This window comes from Haliotis asinina, chromosome 15 (genome assembly GCF_037392515.1).
Source record: "Haliotis asinina isolate JCU_RB_2024 chromosome 15, JCU_Hal_asi_v2, whole genome shotgun sequence".
NCBI lineage: Eukaryota > Metazoa > Mollusca > Gastropoda > Lepetellida > Haliotidae > Haliotis > Haliotis asinina.
The window spans coordinates 37,308,223-37,331,877 of NC_090294.1; the positions used below are offsets into that span (position 1 = coordinate 37,308,223).

At 40.3% G+C, this 23,655-nt stretch overlaps 1 protein-coding gene across 3 annotated transcripts in view; it reads right to left on the reverse strand.

Annotated features, from left to right (window-relative positions):
- LOC137265185 (uncharacterized) overlaps nt 1–23,655 on the reverse strand; it is a 124,929-nt gene that overhangs the window by 92,099 nt on the left and 9,175 nt on the right. For 2 of the 3 annotated variants that reach the window (XM_067800528.1, XM_067800525.1), the window contains exon 2: nt 1,270–1,567. In XM_067800528.1, coding sequence (XP_067656629.1) covers nt 1,270–1,567 — 298 coding nt within the window. Of the gene's footprint in view, nt 1–1,269; nt 1,568–20,023; nt 20,220–23,655 lie in introns of those variants that run through there. The other variant, XM_067800526.1, reaches the window with a different exon arrangement.

Genomic DNA, 23,655 nt, shown 5'->3' on the forward strand with positions numbered 1-23,655 from the left:
GTGCTCTCACCTTTGAGGCAAGTTTGTTGACCTAGCAGAAAAAGGGTACCTGGTGGGATAAGTTATGTGACTATAACCTGGCACCTAACAAGCAGCTTGAGTTTGTAGGACTTCTGCCTGTATCACCCCAAAATTTCAACAATGAGGAAAACTTCCTTTGAGTGGCATTTTTGAAGTAGAATATGTTTTTAAGTATGTTAAGATGCAATTAACAAAACATGTTGACACCCATCCTTATCAAATGAGGATTATATATATTCAGGTGATATGAATTGACTAGAATAAAAAAACATAAGGGAAGACTTTTCACTAGAACAAGTAAAATCAATAGATGGGGTCTTTCTTAAGTCAAAGTAGATAACTGATGATAATTGTTTTCAGTTATTCAAAAAGTAATATGTATTATGTGAAGTTATCACTGCCAACATTATGATGTAAAAGCAGAAGAGCAAGTGATAGCCTAGTTATTCAAGCATTCACTCACAATCAAAAATTGTATTAGTGAGTGGGTGTTTGCTTGCTGTTAGCAATATTCCATCTATATTAAAGCAGGAAAGACTTCCATCCCCAACCCTTTTGTTTCACATTCTATAATTAAGAAAAAAATGTCAATCTGTTAAAACTCCTTACCACTAACCACTACCCTAACCCTAAACACATCCTTACCTTAACCCTAACACCCTAAAACCTCAAAATAATCCTTAGAAATAGTGTTAGGGGCAGAACTCTTACCTGAAAACAGGTGACAGAAGAAATGGGCTTGACACACTGAACCCATTTAAGGAATCAAACCCATTTAAGGAATCAAACCCATGTCTCCCATGTCTGAAGGTGTGAATACACTAGACTAGCCCACCAAATCTTCGGCTCTTAGGGATCTTAAGGCTCATGGTCAGGTCATAAGCAACTCCAGTGATGCATGCATGCTGCTACAACCATCCTGATTGTTCACAATGGGATGGCACTATTCATAGGACTACTCATGTCACAGACAACATTAGACTCAAGAAGACCCACCTTAGAATTGATCTCCAGCAACCCATTCTTGTTGCAAGTGGGGACTATAATTTAACAGAATCAGGTGGTCACATGCATTCACCTGACTGGCACATGTCATCACATCTCAGCTGCTTGGATCAATGCTCACGCCATTGATCACTGGACTGTCTGATATAGTGAGTGAGTTTAGTTTGAACCCTTGAACCCTTGAATCCACCTAAGGTTAAACAACAAACAAAAAAACAAAGAAACAAACAGACAACGCCATACCTGAACTGGAAGCCTTATAATATGGTCGATGCTTGTGACTGCCATCGTAAACGAAATTCGGGTTGTCGTACATATGGCGTCCGTATCGATCAAGCTGCACCCTCGTTGGAGTGTAGAACTCGTCGTCGTCGCTGGTGTAATATTTCTTGCCAGACATCCTGGCTCCGCGACGGGAACTCTCCCTTCGACGCCTTTGGGACCTCTTGTTCGATTTTTTACTCCCGTACAGTGGGTAAATGTAATACCCTTCCGAATAAGGGCTTCGAATGAGATCGACTTTCTTCCAGTTGTCTTGTTTCTGAGACACAAACAGACACAGGTGCAATATTTACAACAACCATGCTATAAAGTTGACTATATGCACTGTACAGTGGACATTCTAAGTTCACACCTCATCTTAAACTTAACATTCATGCAGACGACGGAAGGAACACATCGCTATACGCATGCGTTGAAATCGACTTGCACGGGAAGGACGTGCTAGTACGACTCACCCTGGAGAGCCCTTCTCTCGTGAGTGACAGGCCTGTTTACTCCACCACGACTATCGGGCGGGACATTGCGTGGTGAAAAGTAGACGGGCATTGGTGCGACTCTTGCCTGACGTGTGAGAAATACAAACATATGATCTAATCTCATTTGAGATCATGCAAAAATGAACTAAAGAAACTCATATAATTATGGAACCTTTTACGGAAGGAAAAGCAAAAGCAATAATAATTTAAGAATACTGATCAAATAGCAAAGAAACAATTTCTTAGGGACCGATCATAACCATTATTTATGTCTTGGGAAGGTGATGATGATTTTGTGGCTTAACATTGTGAGTGCCACCTCTCTCTCCTCCTCCCGTACAATATTTATGTACAAACAACTCCCAACCCCAACCCCCGTCGTGTACACTATCAATGGCCTAGCGAAGAGTAAAGCTGATGACCGCCACCTACCTCCCCAGAACAAAATGGGTGCTCACCTTAATATATCATCATCCCACCACTAGCCATAAATTATGAACGGAAACTAAGATATACAATTTAAAAATGGCGAAACACAAAACCAACAGCGCCAGTACGCGTAAACTAGGCATGTATGTTTAAAGGGGGTAGAACAATTTGCGAATGCAAACATTTGCTTGTTTCAAGTTGTACTGGGTATCAGGTGGCAAAGATGACAGCTCAGTAATGGTGGTATAGCTCGTGACCGACAGAGAGGTGCCCCACATACCTCGGATAGCCGTCCCTTAACAAACACCGCCAATCGCATCTCAGCCCATTGTTTCATGACAATGTAAAAAATATTAAGAATTTAAATGTAAATTTCTAAATTTACTTCACCAACAAGTAGTGTACATTTATCGAGAGTGGTCTCAAGTTACCCGTGACTTAGAAACTGATGGCATTTGAAACAGACAAACGATGTCACAGTTATTACATATGTTTTGGGGAATTAACATAGCAGATGACTTAAATAAAAATGTTCATATACTCAGTTCCAAAAGAAACGGGAATCACGTCAAACTGTGATTCAGTGGCGACTAGAGATATTGATGTTTGTTTATGAAAACATGCAAAGAACCAACGCGAGTCCTTAAAGTAAACACACAAAAGGCATTTATTCATAACCAGGCATATTTCGTGATAATGTCAATAAGACATCGTTACATCGCGCCATTATAGGTTACACTACCGACGCAAGGGATCAGAAGGTCCGTGTGGAGAATCGAACCCGGATCTCCGGCGTGATGGGTGAACGCTTTAACCACTGAACTACCTAACAGCCACCACATTCCAATCACTATTCAGTGTTAACTATCATAAAATACAGAAAGTACTAGGCGTGGTAGCATCATGGAACTAAATCCAGGACTAATACTCCGGTCCACTGATTCAGTAGAGAACGAACATCCATGAATATATTCAGATATATAATGATATGTATTTATCACAACAAACCCTTTTCTTATACAAAATCGTCAAATGCCGTGGGAGATTATACGTATTGTAGAGATGCAAAGCTGTATGAAAACATTCATCGACAGTTTTGACATGCATATGCATGTATACAATGTAGTCAAGGCAACGACGTTATGTCGTACCATTGCATTTTATGATGAGAGGTTTTCCAATCCCGGTTCCTTTATGAAACACTTTTTGTCAACGCCTATACTTCTAACATATAATTACAAGTATGTATTTGGGTCACATATGACTTAAACTGTAAGTGTTGTCCGTATCCATGGAGCTCGTGACGGTGGCATCTTTTTGGTCTCACATGATGTAACAAACACAATGGAATAAATAAGTCTTGCGAAATCCCGGTGTCAAAAAATACCTTCCCATAGTGAGACAGCAAATGTATTGTAAGGAAGTGAGTGCTCGAGGTCAGTGTTTACCACCTGAAAGGTTGGCGACACTGAAACACAACGCGACTCAGTATGTGTTTACGAAATTCGGTTTCGAATTATGTGGACTTTAGATGTTTCTTTAAATATGTACTCTTCCAAAAGAGTAGACGAACCTGAACTTTCAGTTGGATAGGAAGTAAAAGGGTTAATAAATTTTAACAGACACATTATAAACACACCGCCATTTCTCTTTACCACCACTCCCAAATACACCGCCTGGAATGCACACGCAAACCGCGATAGCCCCCAAAACGTGCATGAGGTGTTATTTCCGCACATTGACGGTTTTTTCAGATCGTTATTTCAAACTCATTCATGCAACATAGATCGTTATTTCAAACTCATTCACGAGTTGTTAGACTCACTAACCCGCTCTGCGATCTGTGTCACCTTGAACTCTTTTCCTATTTGCCGTGTTTACTGAACCGCGGCTTATATAACCACATGAAAGTCATCACTCACTTCCAGGGAAAGCAACCCATCCCACCTCCCATAACAACCAGCCAACCAACCGACCGATCAACCAAACAACCAAACAACCTACCTGCCAACCAAAGAAATAAAATAACATGAAATAAAATTATATATAAATGACTGCAAAACAACTAGAAACGAAATAAACAACCCAGAAGACAACTTCTTTAAAAGGCATTTTAGAAGTTGTATATGATTGTCAACTTATTTTTTGCAATGGATATGACGTTTCGGTGTAGGCACTAACACCATCACTTGCTTGATAACGGCTAGTTAGTACAAAAACTGATACTCATGGAAATAAAGAAGCTACTATCCGTAGAGTTTGATTTTGCGCGTTAGACCCGTGAAGGTCCCAGGGTAGAATAGGCCTTCAGCAACCCATGCTTGCCATTAAAGGCGACTATGCTTGTCGTATGAGGCGACTAACGGGATCGGGTGGTCAGGCTCGCTGACTTGGTTGACATATATATATCATCGCTTCCCATTTGCACAGATCGATGCTCATGTTGTTGGTCACTGAATTACCTGGTCCAGACTCGATTATTTACGGACCGCCACCATATAGCTGGAATATTGCTGAGTGCAGCGTAAAACTAAACTCACTCACTCACTTACACCGAAACGTCGCACTCACGGCAATAAAGAAGTTCACTATCCATAGCACTTGCATTGGTTTTCCTTGACCCAGAAGTTATTCAACCACACTTCGTAAAGTCATTTGGTGTATTCTCGCTAAAGAGCGTTGAGATCATATGGCCTGTTGGTAGCGTATTCTATGAAAACGTGATGTATACGTTATGTAATGCAACACTGTGCTACACAAAATGTCTTTTGTGGCGACTGAAAGGTTGATGTGGACGCCATGATGTCTTGAAGCTGTTAACTGTCACGACAGGGTGTGTATGAAAATATTTGAGCGAGTGTGTTTTTTTTATAGGACACTCCACAAAATAATTTCGGATGTTTCACATGACATAGCTTTGATGAAACCAATCCGGGGTTGTAACGGAAGTAAGTACGCGAATGAGTAAGGTTTTACGCCGCTTTGCAGTATATATAGGAGACACAGACAAAGGGATTTATAGTTGGGACCCATGGGAGGATTAGCAACCAGGTCTTCGACGTGAGGACGAACGCTTGAAACACACTGCGTGAAGCCCATTCCTGGTGTTCCTCTTTGTGATATTGCTGGAATATTGCGGCCTTAAACGCAACATAAACTCACTTTGAAGAGCAGTCTAGAAACTGACCCAGATGCTAGGCTAGAATCAGTGACACTAAGCCCAAAAGGTGTACTTAAAGATGGTGTGGACTTTGGGATTATGGTTTTACACATGTACAGCTTTTAGCAATATGCATAACAACAATAACATGACGGCGTGGGACACCAGAAATTGGCTTCACACATTGTATCCTTGTCGGGAATCGAACCCGTGCGTGACGAGCGAACGCTTTAACCACCGCATCATGTTCGTCTTCCTTCATAATTCACTCACTCACCCGACATTCCCGGAACTTGTACCTCTTTCATGGCGTAAATACAATTTGCCTTCTTCAAATCTATGATACACAAGCTATTATTTTCGTGAAAAAATGAACAGATTTGTTTAAATTTCCAATAAGTAATAAAACATTTTCTGTCGATCAGTTGTTTGATGGTTGTGACATTATCTTGTGAACTCAATATTCCTCTAAATCTCAGCATCTCTAATGCAGAAGCAGGGAGTGGTTACCAGCCAAGGATAACTCGCCATATGTTTGGTCGCAAGTATCGATCTGGGTGTTGTCATGACAACAGATATACCGGGTGTTATTTCAGCGTTATGAAACAAAAGGCTTAATGCCTGGATCTCTGACCGACTAGTTTGCTGTCAGTCCTTGCAGAATGGATTTCGGTGGGACACGTTTACCAAAACATCATCGTCATTGTGCAACCCAGTCACACCGTAGTTCGTCGTAAGATCGTCCTTGATCGTATATTCTTATAAAGGCTGGGTCATCACCAAATAATTTTGTAAAAAGTCCCAAAACGTAAACGTGTGATTGTCACATCCTTTTACATCGAAGAGGCTGTGGGGTAGCCTAGTGGTTAAAGTGCTTGTGTGTCATGCCGAAGGCCCGGGTTCGATTCCCCAAACAGGTATGTATAAGCATGAGTGAAGCCTATGTCTGGTGTCCCCTACGGTGATATGGCTGGAAAATTCTCAAAGTGGCGTTAAAGCATACTAACTCACTCGTTTACATCGAATACTAGTATCAGATCACCAATCATCTTTTGCTATCACAGGAATGTCTTACACATGATAATACTGACACCGAGGCATACCAGTAAGTTAATACCACCAACGCTGTATGTCCCTCAAAAAACGTCATCGCGTTGGGTAATATTTGCTTTTAGGTCTACACTCAGCAACATTCCAGCTGTATAGTGGTGGTGTGTCCACATAAATCGATTCACGCGTACTCATACACTAATATATAAAGCGTTATTTATTACGTACGTATAACACACTGAACATGTGAGTGAGTGAGTGAGTGAGAGATTAGTTTAAGGGCCATTTTAAGCACTACTGCGGCAATGTCACGACAGGGACAGATGAAATGGGGGATGGTGGATTTAGTTTGTTGTTTACCTCCACACTCACATTCTAGCTATATGACGGGGGTTAAACAATCGAGTCTGGATCAGACAGCCTAGTGATAGATAGTATGAGCATCACATCACGATGGGATAGGATGACATGTGTGTACTAGTCAGCCAGCCCGACAAGGCGATAACGTTAGTGGCCCCATCAAGAAGGGGCTACTGAAAAAAACAGTTCTGACCCGGATCTTCTCTGATTGGATGGTGGGTAAACACACACCTAAATCACTCACTGGAAGTTCATCCTAATCCGGAATTACTGCACAGGCTGGGTGATGGTATACACGTCACTGCGCGCATACCAAACAATCCCTCTCTTTTAGATCCCAAAACACGACACCCGAATCTAAAGTAAGCCTTTCGTCTTGGTTGCGTTATCATATTTTCAGTCTTGCGGAAAACCTGTCCACGGGCGGCGTTAAACTTTTGAACATTATGTGACAGTTACATCAACTGCTGGGACTAGTTGCAAGATGGATTTTCCCAATGCTGAACAGATATAATGTGGGACTGAGACTGGCGATTGTCGTAATTTCTCAGATCGAAAATTTACGTAACCTGAAAGAACTCAACCGGATACAAACCTCTGAGAGAAAGAAACTGTTTAAGAGTTTGGATCTAAAAATGATCAAAGTGGCAGACACAAGAGAAAATGGATACTAGTAGTTGGAATGTTAATCAATAGTAACTGGGATAGAAGGCATCAGAGGAAACTGTAGTAGTTCATTCAGCATGCATATCCCATAAATTAGTTTATGTTTCACTCTCTTCATCCATTTTTCTCATTAAGTCGATCGGATCTCATTTACGTAAGCTTTGGTTATATACAGCTGACATATATAATATTACGCTGAAGAAATAGAGATTGAGCCAGTCATGATGTGTGGTGTCGCCTTTCGCCCCGACAAACGACACTCATTGGCCACATATCATTCTTTTGCATTTGTGGAGAAAACACATTTACCCCCATGCCTTTATTAGGTCAGGTGTCAAGGCTTGTGTCGACTGTTCTAGCAATGGCTAGCCCGTGAAGGTGCCGGGGTAGAATAGGTCTTCAGCAACCCATGTTTGCCATAAAAAGGCGACTATGTTTGTCGTAGGAGGCGACTAACAGGATCGGGTGGTCAGGCTCGCTAAAGGACACCTCAACCTGTACGCAATATAAATTTACACCATGTTGCATGGAGTATACAGGGTGTACAATCACAGGATGCATGCATAACGGTTATGAATTACAGCAAACTCTCCCTCATTTTTTGATTGAAACAAAGCTATCAGTAATAGTTTAAACTAAAATATATGTCACATGACCATTTGCCACATATTAGATTTAAAAAAAACAAACAGAGTTCATTCACAGATGCTATTTTGTAACATGCATCAAAAGTAGATTGAGTGAAGAGGTAAAAGAAAGTATACAGAGGCTATTTTACATGCTTCTGAAAGCCTGACAGAACCGCTGTCAAATGTTAAATGGTGTCATGTTTCCATCTGTGATTCCTGCAAAGTTTGTAAAGTGACCGACTGAGTTAAGCGTTACACCGCACTCAGCAATATTCCAGCTATACGACTGCTGTCTTCTGTTGATCAAGTATGGACCATGCGGTCCTGTGATCAACCACATAAACATAGATCTATGCATATTGGGATATGATGTGAGCGAACCTGACCACGAGATGGTGTCAGTCTCTTACGACAAGCATGGGTTTCTGAACGTCGATTCTTAACCGAATCGTCGCGGTCTAGTTCATAAGGAGCAGCATGTTATGTGTTTTTATTTTAATTTTCAAGTCTCAAATCCAGTTATATATTTGAGTACCATTCGGGATTCGGCCCTACTCACAACGTCAGCGATCTAACCTACTGTGTCACCACATCTTCCACAACATTGGAAGTCAGAAAACTGGTAGTCTGGATCACAGAATTTGTGTACCTCTCTGAAGAGTGTAATTTGGCACGGATCCCGCGTCCGAAAGCTATGTGTCATATAGAAAATGGACAAATGTCAATTATGTATCATTTGTATGTCATCTCCGTCTTCAACCGTAATAGAAGCGGGAAAGCGATGAAACTGTTTTTCACAAATTGTGTAAGATTACTTTAATTATAATCTAGATCGCTTGGTCTTTAGATTTTTTCTCTGGAAACACGGTTTTGAGAAATGTATGAAGAAAGATCAAGCTAACCTGTTTGTTTTTATGAGGGTTCAAGAGAAAGCAATTGTTCTTAGTCACAACCGCTGAGGGAATATACCTGGGTAGGGACGAAATAGTGGCGGAAGTAGGTCAGTAAAGTCTCCGTCACCACGAAAACTGCCGAGCTGTTCCGACTGAATGCATCCTTTTAACGGCTTTAGATCAGGAACGCGAGTCTCAAGTTACAAACCTATCTTTTGTGTGCCAAAAACACGAGTTAAGCCTAGTCACTGATGTGACCCCGTGAAGCTGTGTACTAGGCACAGACTGTAAGGCGAGTCTGACCACTAGCCCGTAACATTCCCCAGCATCACCTGTCCTTCAGGCCAGTTTACAGGTGCATTCTGCCATGGAATTCTCTTTTGGGGCTTTAAACGTCATCGGAGTTGGGTGAGTGAGATAATGGGATGTAGCGCAGTGGTTAAGGTGGGTTGACTCGCCTCGGATTCGACTCTTCACTTGAGAGGAAAACGGAAAGGATTCTTCGAGGCTGCTCTTAAATATTTCTCAAATAGATGTTTAGATATAAACATATATGGTAAATATGTTGTTGATATCCAAAATGTGGCGCAAAAGCATGGTATATCCGTCTTTGATATAACAAATTTCCCAAACGTAAACCATAGTGTATCCGCTCTTGATATACCAAACTTTCCAGCTGTAAACCATAGTATATTCGTCTATATATACCAAACTTCCCAACTGTACAGCATAGTATATCCGTTCTTGATATACCAAACTTCCCAACTGTAAACCATAATATATACGTTATAAGTATGCCAAACTTCCCAATTGTAAACCAGTTATTCATTCTTGATATGCCAAACGTCCCAACTGTAAAGCATTGTACATCCATTCTTGATCTGCCCAACCTCCCATCAGCAAACCATGGCAAAGCACCCGTTTTTAACCATGGCATAATTTATCAACAGCCAAACTCCTAACTGTCAACCATGATAATACCTTGAAATATAGAGAATCTCGCTCAAGTGTGTACTGATATCAATTATATTAACACGACTATATAAAATTTAAAATTATCAGAGATTTGCCGAGGATACGTCTATTGTTATCAACGAGTGTTTGATACGTTTGATATCAGAAAGACACAAGGGAGATTCTATTTATCACAAGAAAACATTCTACAGTTTTCAATTAAAACTGTACAACTTGGACATGGTACTGACAATAGTCAACCAATGCAGCGATGTCGTCGCATTATGACGTCATAAGGTTTTTGTGATGTAATTGATGACGTCAGGACATTGTACAAAATCTTCTGTCAGAACGATGTTTCCCAGGAGACGTTTGCACAAGCAATGTGTCCATTGGAACAGAGAATTTTACGACTGAATCAATTCCCAGTAAATAACCGTGGTATCATCTTTCGATATACTCACTCTCAACAAGTAACCGGGACACAAACTCTTGATACACCATTAGCAGATACACATGGTAAAATCTTTTTATATACCCGTCTTATAGCATATACTCTAATGATATACCCACTCATACAAGTTATCCATGATATAATCATCTGACATACCCACCCTGATCAGTTAAACGTCTTATAATCTCTTGCTATACCCATATATCACTTAACTATCCTTCATCAGTTAACCATGATACAATCTAACGACATACCCTACCTATTGCTGGTAACCATGATATAATCTGATGACACCCCCATCCTTTAACAGGTAATCAGGGTATATTCTCACGATATACCATTCTTTAGCCATTAATCATCATTTAATCTCACGATATACCATTCTTCAGCCATTAATCATCATATAATCTCACGATATACCATTCTTTAGCCATTAATCATCATATAATCTCACGATATACCATTCTTCAGCCATTAATCATCATATAATCTCACGATATACCATTCTTTAGCCATTAATCATCTCACGATGTATAATTCTTTAGCCGATATTCATGATTTAATCTCACGATATATCCAGCCGTCCGAGGTTAATCGTCATACAATCTCACGATATACTCACCCCTTTGCGGTTAACCATGATATGATCTCATGATAAACTGGCGGGCAAAAGAAAGTATTATAGGTTTTTAATAATATTACATTTTGTACATTTGTGACAAAATGTGATGACAGTTTGTATAATAATGACTGCCTAAGTTCCCATTTATGGTTTCTATTGCCAAAACGCAACTTATGGTCGTTATTCTGGAAAAATTCAAGAAAATGGTAAAACATGTACAGAAGTCCAATTTCATGAAATGCTCGTGCAGGAGTTCAGTATAAATTGACTTCGCCGATGCTGCAATATCACAGCAACTGAAAACACACAAAAAGGATGCCACGTTTGGCCCAGGAAGAAAGAGAGCGAGCTGTTGGAATGGCACAGATGGGAGCAACACATGTGCAAATTGCGAGGACTTTCCATTGCTCACCCCTGACAGTGTCCAGACTTCTACAACGTCACCGGCAGACTGGTACAACTCGAGACAGGCCCCGTAGTGGCAGACCACGTATACCAACGCCCCAAGAAGATCGCTGTATTCGGACAATTCATCTCAGAAACAGATTTGTGACAGCAACAGCAACAGCAACAGCAGAAACAGCACTTGGTCACCGCATTAGTCGACGCACAGTGTCAAGGAGATTGCGTGCAGCAGGAATTCGTGCTTACCGGCCCTTCCGTGGCATGACATTAACCCCTCAACATCGGCGTAACAGACTTCAGTGGGCACGACGAGTATACAGATGGCAAGTCCGTAACTGGAGAAGGGCTCTGTTCACAGATGAAAGTCGTTTCAGCTTGTATCGCAATGATGGTAGAGAACGTGTATGCAGACGTCGTGGTGAGCGGCTAGCACGTCCATGCATCCGGGAAGTTCATCCTTACGGTGGTGGTGGTGTCATGGTATGAGGTGGCATTTGTGGGGAGATCAAAACACCTTTGGTCATAATAAATGGAAACCTGAATGCTCATCGGTATATTCAAGAAGTTCTTCAGCCCGTTGTACTGCCATTTTTACAAACTCAACCACAGGACATTATTTTCCAACATGATAATGCGAGACCTCACACTGCAAGAGTAACACACAACTTTCTGCAGCAAAACAACGTTCATGTGTTACCCTGGCCTGCCTGCTCACCGGATATAAATCCTATTGAACACTTATGGGACCACTTGGACAGACAAATTAGACTTCGGAGACCTGTTCCACATGATCGTCAAGAGTTGCAACGCGCACTTACAGAAGAATGGCAACGGATACCTAATGACGTCATCAGACGATTGACTACGTCAAATGAGGAGACGTATCCGAGCCTGTATTGACGTGGCAGGAGGTCATACACATTACTGACAGTGACAATGCTTCATTGTAGTGTGCTACTGACATTTGGTGTAACGAGAGATTTTAACAAAATGTGCTAATTCAACCCTTGTGTGTTTTCTGGGCCATTATGGCATAAATGCAAACATAAAAGTTTTCTGTTTTATGTTGAGAATATCATTAAACATCACTAAATCCGATAAAATAATATAAACTGAACTATTTTCGTTTGTCTTTGTTTTATGGGCTGTGAAAGTGTACCTATACTTTCTTTTGCCCGCCAGTTTAGAATTATCCTTTGGCCGTTAAATATGTTATTATCTCATGATATGTCCTTCCTTCAGCCGTTAATCGTGATATAATCTCACGACATACTCATCATTTAGTGTTAACAGTTAACCATGGTGAAATATCACGATATGCCCATCCATTAGAGGTTAACCATGATGAAATCTCACGATATGCCCATCCATTGGCAGTTAAACATGATGAAATCTCACGATATGCCCATCCATTGGCAGTTAACCTTGATGAAATCTCACGATATGCCCATCCATTAGCAGTTAACCATGATGAAATCTCACGATATGCCCATCCATTAGCAGTTAACATGATGAAATCTCACGATATGCCCATCCATTAGCAGTTAACATGATGAAATCTCACGATATGCCCATCCATTAGCAGTTAACCATGATGAAATCTCACGATATGCCCATCCATTAGCAGTTAACCATGATGAAATCTCACGATATGCCCATCCATTAGCAGTTAACCATGATGAAATCTCACGATATGCCCATCCATTAGCAGTTAACCATGATGAAATCTCACGATATGCCCATCCATTAGCAGTTAACCATGATGAAATCTCACGATATGCCTATCCATTAGCAGTTAACCATGATATAATCTCAAGATATACGTATCCTCTAGCGGTTAACCATGACATGATCTCATGATATATCCATCCTTTAGCAATTAACTTTGATATGATTTCTTGATATACCACGCCTCAGCAGTTAACCATGACATTATCTTGCTATACCATATTTGACAAAACATGAATCAGACTGTCCAGCAAATAACTGAAAGGTTCATACAAAAACCCGTATTACAGGGCGGAAAGATAAATTGACGGACAAATAAACCTCGGCTGGAAGATCAACAGGATTAATCGGGTACCAAACATGATTTTAAAGTGTCACTGATTGATTCCCTGGGGTATCGAACGACTTCGTCGATAATTAAGTATGTATTGACCACCATGTGTCGATGAATGATGATTGATTTCTGACCGATATTAACACTTTATTGTTAACATGTATTCCTCGTGGATCAGATCGATCAATGTTGAGTTCTGGATCAGTGATCAGGCAAACATGGCTGTAAAGGACACACCGCTCTTCGTGAACTGCGTGGAGGAAAACATCAGACACAAAACCCCCGAGACTAAAATTCATTGTTGTACTAGATAGTTACACGTACACACTGTCCCGTAAATAACGGTATATTGCTAATAATTAATACGAACACACTTAGCGTCAGCGGTCAGGTTGAAGCTAACCGCGACTGACTGTTCGGTAATTTGCAATAAGAGCGAGTGAGTTTTTACAACACAGCAGATATTGCTGAGACGGACCCCAAAATGGGCGTAACAAGGCCCACTTGAAATATACATATATACTTCTTGATAAAAATTATGTCACCGAAAACCTTATTCATCTTTTTTCGCGTTTATTTGAACAAACATGGAGTTTTATAATCTCGAAAATCTGTTGAATGCTCGTCGCTTTCACAGAAGAATGCATTATTCAGACAACAGAATCAAACGTGTGCCTGCCTTTGAGAGTATTTCGTCCATTTCAAATGATCACATTTTATCATAAAAAACATGCTTAATGGAATTATAGAATAAGAGAAACAGTTCTGGCTTTTGTAAGAACATATTTATGAAGTGAGGCGAACCTATCTAGAAACGATACGCACTAATGACTTCATATCTTAGGCAAGTGAGTTTGTTCAAATTTGCCTCTGTTCACCCAGCAGAAAATGGGTACCCGGTGAGATAGAGTCTTGTGACTATAACCTTCTAGCGCTTAAGAGGGCAGCTTGGGTTATCCGGGGTAATGATAATCAGATTCTGATTAGAGCGTCCAGTGAGCAACTGGTCAGATGGATACTAGGTGCTATATAAGTGAATAATTATCATTATCATCATTATCATTATCTATTCACGCTGAAAAAGGCAAACGCTCAATTGTTGATCGTACATGTCAGAGGAGTGAGTGAGTTTGGTTTTACGCCGCCTTTAGCAATATTCCAGCGATATCACGGCGGGGGACACCAGAAAAATGGGCCTCACACATTGTACCCATTTGGGGAATCGAACCCGGTTCATCGGCGTGACGAGCGAACGCTTTAACCACTAGGCTACCCCACCGCCCCACATGTCAGAGGAATTTAAATATGAAGGGGTCATCGATATTGGCGATATGTTTCGGTTTCTTTAAATGTGTACTGTGTCTAAACATACTTCATGATTCCTACGTATTTGTGCTCAGTATATCTTTCATGGGGGGGATGGTGACGTCTAGTGGTTAAAGCGTTCGCCAATGACCAGTGTTCGATTCCTAACATGGGCAGAATGTGTGAAACCCATTCCTGGTGCCCCCGCCGTGATATTGCTGGAATATTGTTAACAGCGGCGTAAAACTAAATTCACTCACTCACAATTTTGTACATAATGTTCCGACAAGATAAAAATGTCACCAATCACGAATGAGGATTGGTCTAAAACGTAGTGATGTTAAATACAGTACACGTCATGTAACGTTTGTCGTCGTTGATGAAGCACATAAATGTCACGTGTGAACTTCCGAAACACACGTGATCTGTTAGCCAGGCGCCGATGTCGGTGTTATATCTCGACAACAGCGACCTACCGGTATGGAGTCTGGGTCTGACTTCCCGGATTTATTTAGAAGCATGTGATGGGATTCTTGTCAGACTGAGAATGTAACACATGATTTACAAACACAACCATTACCCAACCAAGGTCATGGCACAGATGAATACACTACTGTCCAAAATACATATGCCCCTCTAGTGTTCCAAAGTTACGTAATGGATCGTCTTATAAGGCACATCATGGATACACGAAACCGGTCATTTAAACTTTTCACCTTTTGGTCCCGATGTTATCTGGTTTGTTTCTGACATGTTAAATGTAACACGCTGCCTTGTCAAGAGGTGTACATACAGACAGCATAGAAAGGTGTAAAGGTCATTGGATATGTCCTCCGGCAATTCTTGTCGCCCACAGTGACCACAACCTCTCTACGTTCGTGAGTACAAAGTGTACTTTAGCGCGACTTGAAAGGGAAAGACTTCGGACATTCACCGATATAAAATAGCATGTAATGCTATTTTCTAATATTGAGTTGATATGGGAGAAGCTATTCGCTTCAGTGAATCTTTTATACACCATGCATGTCTGCAAAGAGTCAAAGACATCTTTCATACGTTTCTGCGTAAACAAGTATTGCATGTAGTTTGTCCTTTTGTCCTCACATTTGATATACGGCTCAAGAGAAACACTACAAACAAAATTTGGAATTAAGCAAAAGAAAGTGCATTGTGTTCTTAAAGTGATTATAATTCTTTTGCAAGCGAACCTTCGCGTCTTGCCATTCATATAGAGATGAATACTTTAAGCCGTTTTTATTAGAATAGTTGCAAGAGCTGGTCTATTGCGTGATGCCTTATTTTTCAAAGCAGGACGATGTCATAGCCTAGCGGTTAAAGCGTTCGCTCGTCACGCTGGTTCAATTTCTCAGATGAGAACAGTGTGTGAAGCCCATTTCTGGTGTCCACGCTTTTGGCAACATTCAAGTAAAATGGCAGAGGTGAATACCAGTGATGGGTTTAACACATTGTACCAAATGTGGGAACCGAACTCGGGTCTTCATTGTGATGCTTAAGTACTCGGCCACCCCTAACGCCTCTATGACTTGGAGACTGGAGTAACTGGTGAATACTACTAGGGCAGCATTGGCGCTGTCAGCTATCGGAAGGGGTATTCGTACACTTAGGCGTATGTCACTTAATGTCACCTTATACCTCGGAGAGAATGACCAAGGCTTAACATATGCTAACACTTTGTATCACGTTGCGGATGGGTCAAACCTTGAATACCTTCACTCAAACCCATTTTCCATGGGGTCAGCTCGTGTCAAGAAGACTGGCTGGTTTGTTTACAGCAGCGATGAGCAATATTCCAGATATATGGTGGCGGTGTGTAAATGATAGAGCCTGGGCCAGACAATCCAGTGATCAATGGCATGAGCATCAATCTATGCAAATGAGAGACGATGACATGTGTCAACCAAATCAGCGAACTTGACCGCCCTGTCGCATTCGTCGCCTCTTACGTCAAACATAAGTTACTAACGATCAATTCTAAACCGGATCTTCACAGTCGAACTACACTAGATTTGTGTCAAACTTACGGTTGTCTCGAGGTAAACGTTTGGTTCATGTGTATATTTTACTTAGCCACCATTTGTGTGACGAACTTCAGATATCTCGCAGTATTTTAGGTAGGTTTTGTTTACTGCATTTGGTTTATAAAGAAAGCTTTGGAGATATGTCCATTGAACATTTACATTGTTTTGTAACAGCAATACAACTAAAAAGGTGGGCTTCACATATGTTATCCATGTGGGGAATCGAACCCGGGTCTTTAGTGTGACGAGCGGACGTTTTAACCCTGGGCTACCCCACCGCCCCCTTTATAACATGACATTGCCTATGTCACACAAGACACTGTAACCTAAAAATATGTTGCCTGTTCTTCAGAGAGAGAGAGAGAGAGAGAGAGAGTATGGAAATATTTCAAGGGGGCATCCATTTTCTGGTTAGGCGGGGGAGTTTCATCACTTTTGAATACATGTTCGGAGAGGGCGTGGCAGGCGGGCTGGTTGTCGTTTTGACCTTGTTTTTGTACATGAGAAGGAAGGGGGGGGGGGGGGGGGAGAAAGGGGGAGAAGGGGGCCACTAACCTCGTCCATTAATTTTGCAGCGGAGGTATCATTCACATTGTACATGCAACTCCATTAAAATCATCATCACATCCCTTTAGTCATAAATTATGAACGTGTATGAACTTGGATTTGGTGGGTCCAAAGCACGTACAAGATTATCATCAGCATCATAGTAGGAGCGATAGTGTTTGCACTGAGGTTAAAGCGTTCGCTCGTCCCGCCGTAGACCCACGTTCGATTTCCCCACGTGTCCAAGGTGTGAAGCCAATTCCTGGTGTCTCCAGTCGAGACATTGCTGGAATGTTGCTAAAGCGGCGGAACACTCAACTCACTCACTCACTCACTCAACATCAACATCATTATCGTCGTCGTCATTACTGTTGTTGAGTGGATCTGAGCAGAATTTCTGCATCTTAGAGCCCATTGCATGTCATAATGAATGATTGACTAAATAACTATTAGTAAACTTTCATATCATCTATGACTTCAATGAGCGCGTTACCTTCTAATAATTAGAAGTTCATTACTGACATATACATTTATAGATGTAAATGTATTCGCCTTAATTTCGTGATTTCATACAGTTTTTGTTTTGAGTAGCTCTTGATCGTTTTCATACACTATTGGAATCGAAAGTTGCTTCTCGTGACGCCACAAGCCACTTAACAATTTATGGCTTCTTATTCGAAAGCAAACTAATTTTTCTCATATTTATATTTCGTTTACTAAACGTCGTGGGAAACGAATATCAATGACCCAAATATGGATTTTGTCTGTGCTGAAAGCTTGTCGGTGCATAATATACGTGTCTTATATTTAAGTCTGACTCATACATTATTTGTAAGCACTATAAACTTAACTTTAGATGTTATGTAACACTAAATACGCAACGAAAGGTGCATGAACAACTTATTTAAAAGTCAGCAAAACAACATTACAATGGCAAAAAAAAGAATTACTGCTTACATGATATATAATATTATATCCTGATTTGAATTCATTTATCGACTTGAGAGAGAGATATGAGAATTATCCGTGGCCATCAACTGACATCATGTGAACATACTGCTTTGATACTTCGCGTATGACAATGATTTCAGTAATGTTTTCAAATCTGCCTTATAGGCCAAACAGAATGAAAAATATATATTAAATATGCGCAAGAAACATTCACAAAACCCACAGGAGGAGCTAATAGCAAGATCAATCTTCATTTACATAGTGTTCACAAAATCTATTAATTTTGTGTCTTTTGTAAACTTTCACTATTGATTATATATGTCTGTAACTGTATAACTGCGTTTGCCTTTTAAGACACTCGTATGTGTGGTCGTTTAAAGATAAACGATTTCGAAGTAAAATAAAAATATCAATCTCCTTTACGTAATTTCAGTATGAATTCCTGACACGTTTATCACATTTCGCTGAGGCTTGTGATAGGTTGTTGGATATTTTACAAAATGGCTAACTGTTTACTTGATAAACTGAGAAATATCAATCCATTATGAAAATCAATAGCTTGCAAGGTCTAACTTAAACAAAGCATGCGCAAGCTCTCACGAATATGTGAACTCGTCAACCACAAATAAATGTACTGTTCAAAATTCTTGTCACAGAATCAGGTCAGTTTAACTTTGACAGAAAATGTATGGTTTGCTTTTGTTTACTATTGACATTTACTTCATTCGGCACGTTATTAATTCCACCACGCGGACAGACTTTACTGCCCATTGTGACTCATAGATTGGTAATATATACCATATTCTTTTCTCGTGGGACTCAATTTAAGACGAGCTTGCTGGGTTTTGAGTTCATGACTTGCCACGGTTCTTGTGCGTCGGTTCTTGTGTTACCGACTATATTGAATTGACATAAACTTCTCTTTAAGCGCTCAAAGCCACCGATTGCCATCGAGTTGTGTAAATACAAAATTCGGTCTTCATGCAGAGTGTACAACATGTTTGTATATTACATACGTGAAAGCTCTTCAAGCACAAAGGTTTTTGATTCAGTGAGCAAATATCACCTAGTTAATAGTCACGCCCCCAGATATCGACACAAAACTGTAGATCAGCGTGGGATGTTAGATATGTACACAAGCGTTCGCTATCTATTACAAACTGAACGACATATGGCTGCGTCTCAAAATAGATGTATAAAATATTAATATTGTACTCCACAGGATCTCAATGTCACATGCATACGAACACCCGAGTACCCGTTATCGATCAGGTGGAACGAAATAATATATTTATTCTAGAATGGTCACGTTCCTTCCCCATTTGAGAGCATCTACCATAGATTGCGTACAAATAGCTATTACGAATACAATACTTCACGTTCATGCACCCGTTGTTTATACCCAGGAATACGGGCCACTGATTTCACAAAACTAACTGATTTTGTTGCGCACGAAATGGGTCTCTAACCTTAACCGAGTTGCCCCCAAATATATGTAACTGCACTTCACCGCATGAAGCTTATGGTCACGATCTCACAAATCAGCACCCATCGGGAAATACCCGCTGTCCTTAAAACAGAATTGACATTGTTGAAACGGAAACGCTCTCACTATAATTCGTCCCGAACATGACCTACAGATCTACCCGAACACTAGCTATGTGACAAAGAATCTACCCCACAGGGTAACATTCGACATGAGCTGATGTCTTACCTGTTGTCGAAAAGGTTCCCGCAATTACGGATCGTCAGGCTACCCGACTGTCGCCGGTTCGAATGAAGTCATGCCCTAAAAACTCTTCCTTGAATGATATTCGTGACAATGCTCAGGTTTCTCGGGTGGGGCACATTCTTTGTATTCGAGAATCACCAGCCGTGTCTGTATAGGTACATAGTATGACGAGCCCCGTACTCAGTGAGGGATTGTGAAATATTTGCAAGCCCGTTGTACCTTCAAGGTTGGCTGAGCAAGTATTTACTGGCGGCGTTGTTTATACTGTTTAAACTGTAAGCGTCATTAGTGAACCATCCGTCAAGGAAGGTAGAATAAGACTTGGACTTCATGTTGGATAGTGAGTATGTATGTAAAAGCCATGAATAATTACTATACAGTTTTAAAATGTGCAGTACATGGACTCAGGTATTATAAGGCACGCGTTGACATAGCTTGAGGGGGGAAACAAGAATGCCTCGTCACCACCCCCACCCATATGCATCCCTCCCCGTCTTTCCCGGTCTACTTCCCACCGAAAAGTCTGAACACACGCACGCACGCACTATCGCTGAAGAACTAAATTAACATTTAATGGTTATGTATATGATTAATGATTTTTCAGCGTTCTAATTGTAAAATACAGTTTTAAGAGTATATTTTTAGCATTTAGAGTGACAAAACCACCCCACCAGAGTCATCAGATGAATTTAACCTTCAGCGGATGTGTGACTTCATGCATTGAAGTATATCTACAGTAAAAATCCCACCCACGAGGTGTTCTAAGTCAGTAGATAAAGAATCTACTTCAAGCTGCTGTCTTAGATTAAAATTTACTGAGTTGCAAAGGAATACATGAGCTCTGACATATAAACAGACAGCGAGTCTTCAGTATTTTACATGGAGGCTTGAACATAAACAAGTGATTCATATAAATCAATCCTCTGGGACACGAAAACCGCGAAGATCGGGAATTTACCGAGCCTAACCAGCTGGCTTAACATTAAATTCCACAAACCCATGCATATTGTAAATGGTGTCTAATTTATCTAAAAGACTGCCAATGGCTAATTTGTTGACACATTTCATCCTAATAGGTAGATTGATGCTCATGACGTCAATCACTGGATGACGCGATGATTTAAAAACCGACTGATTGTAGTTGTTGATATCGATTTACATTAAAACACACACAGCAGAAGATCCTGATAAATAAGAGATATAACTGTTAGATTAAAAAAAACCTTGTTATACACAATATTTAAAAAATTAGTCTTCCTATTCAACGTTTCAAATTCCAAATTTTACACATAGCGAATATGGCAGGTCATTAATAGTTAATCGGATTTCTACAGACAAACAGTATTACGTGATAAACCGACCGACAAAAGTACTTTACAAATCAATACCACTGGGCATATCCTTCAGCCGTACTTAAAGACCCCATAAAGCGTTAGCGAGTGTGCCTTCCACTACCCCTGCCTTTGTTCAGCAATATTGTGGCGAGGAACACATGAATGGAAATCTTTGACGTATAGAGCGACTGAGGTTATTGTTATCTGTAGCAAATTACACCCAAATTCACCCGTCCACAACTCAGCATAAACAAACAAATAAACGAATACACAATAAGTACACTGTCAGTAGAACAACAAGCAATACGCTTATTATGACGCTTATGACCAATGTTGAACGCTTATGACCAATGTTGAACGCTTATGACCAATGTTGAATTTATTCAACTAGCGCTGCGATACTTGGAATACGATACTTTACGATACTAAAATTTTACTCACGACGATATATTGCATTATATATACAAAGTATTATATATATGTTATATTATATATACTCTGAAATTGCGGTTCAAATCCCGATATAAAGGGTGGCGAAACGACACGTATCACGATAACATAAATCTAACATTCTAACATCAACTATAACACACCTTAAGATCAAAACAAAACCATTTTAAAATATTTCGTCAAATCCCGGAAGTGTTTTTCAATGATCACTCGGAAACATGACAATTAAGGTTATACAAGGACTTTGTGAATTTTTAATAGTATGCAAGCACTAGAACTGAAAGTTCTTGATGCAGGAATCTCCGAGAAAACTTGTACTTACGAAGGGAAAAATGTAAGCATGTATTTTAGCCATCAAACAAAAGGGTGATATTTTTTTTTATAAAGATATCGCGATTCGGCAATATTCAAAGTTAAAAGTCGATGTATCGTGGCCCATTTGAGTATCGTATCGGGATATACGACAATGTAATACTTTATATCGATTTACTCTATCGGCCGCATATGGATGGATGCATCGATGCGTATCGATGAATTGTCGAATCACTATATTCAACATGATCATCACTATATCCGGTCTACTAACCTCGTCAGGAAACCAACGTTCAACCCATTCTGGTTTTGAATCAGATCTATCCTTTGGAGATTCCACTTTCCAATCGGCGCATACAGGCTCCTCCATGACGAAAGTCAGCTTTAACAAGGTAATGTTTTGAAAACCATCTCCAGGGCACTGGGCTATACAAGAGACACACTGCAGTCACTTGACCAGATAACCTCACAGTAGCCAGCGGAAACAGACCCCTATATGACAAGTTATGGGCACCTGTGAACGTTAGCACTTGCGTCCGACAGGTTATGCAGGTGACGTAGCGTTGGTCGTGCGTAACACAACGGTCAACGTGGTCCGTTACGTAACGGTAAATCTTAATAATAAGTACAGGTACTTCATATAATATTATATCGGTCTTATTATGTAACTGCTTAATGGACAATATGTATGAATGGTAATCATATCCATATCGGTAAATATACTGTCAAGCAAAACGAGTGACTGGATTGGCTCCCAATATTACAAACATCATGGGAACGTTGACAGGCTGAAACCTGTCAAGGAGACAGTGCAAGGTCTAAGTCACAGTCCTGATACCTGTATGAAATACATCGCCCCAAACCATACATTTCTTATTTTTTAAGCTGCAGTCAAATTATACGCGAAGGCAAACAGTCTTTTGTCCGGTAGTGTAGTAGGTGAAGCTATATAGAGAGAGGGTGGGGCGTGTGTTTTTGAAACAGATGTGTACGTCAGCATATCAAAATGATTATATGTCCGTGAACGTATAGGCAATTAATTTTGGGGGGGCGGGAGAGGGAGGGTGGGGGGAGTTGGAATGGAATTTTTTAACGTACATATCATAACATCTGATATGTCCAGTGAAAATGAGTATTTTAGATAGGCGTTCAAGGCATTTTCTGGGACAGATTTTTCTGTTTCATAGAACGAACCCTGGCCCTTGATTTTCGAAGCGCTGTTAGCGTTCAGATAGTCATAAGTCAGTGTTAATGTATGACACTTACGACAATCTTAGCGCTAAGAGAACTTCGAGAAATTAGGTCCACACCTCTATGTTTGTCAAATGATCAATTCTATAATGTTATTGTTTGCCGTTCAAATGGTGTATTTCATAGATACAAAAATAAAATAAAATAAAATAAAATAAAAAATCTAAATTATGATTACAATTTTGTCCGAAATAAATACCGTCCGTCTAGACACCTCGGTTTTCCGGAAACTCTCCTACAGGACCGATGGGAAGGTATGAAAATGTA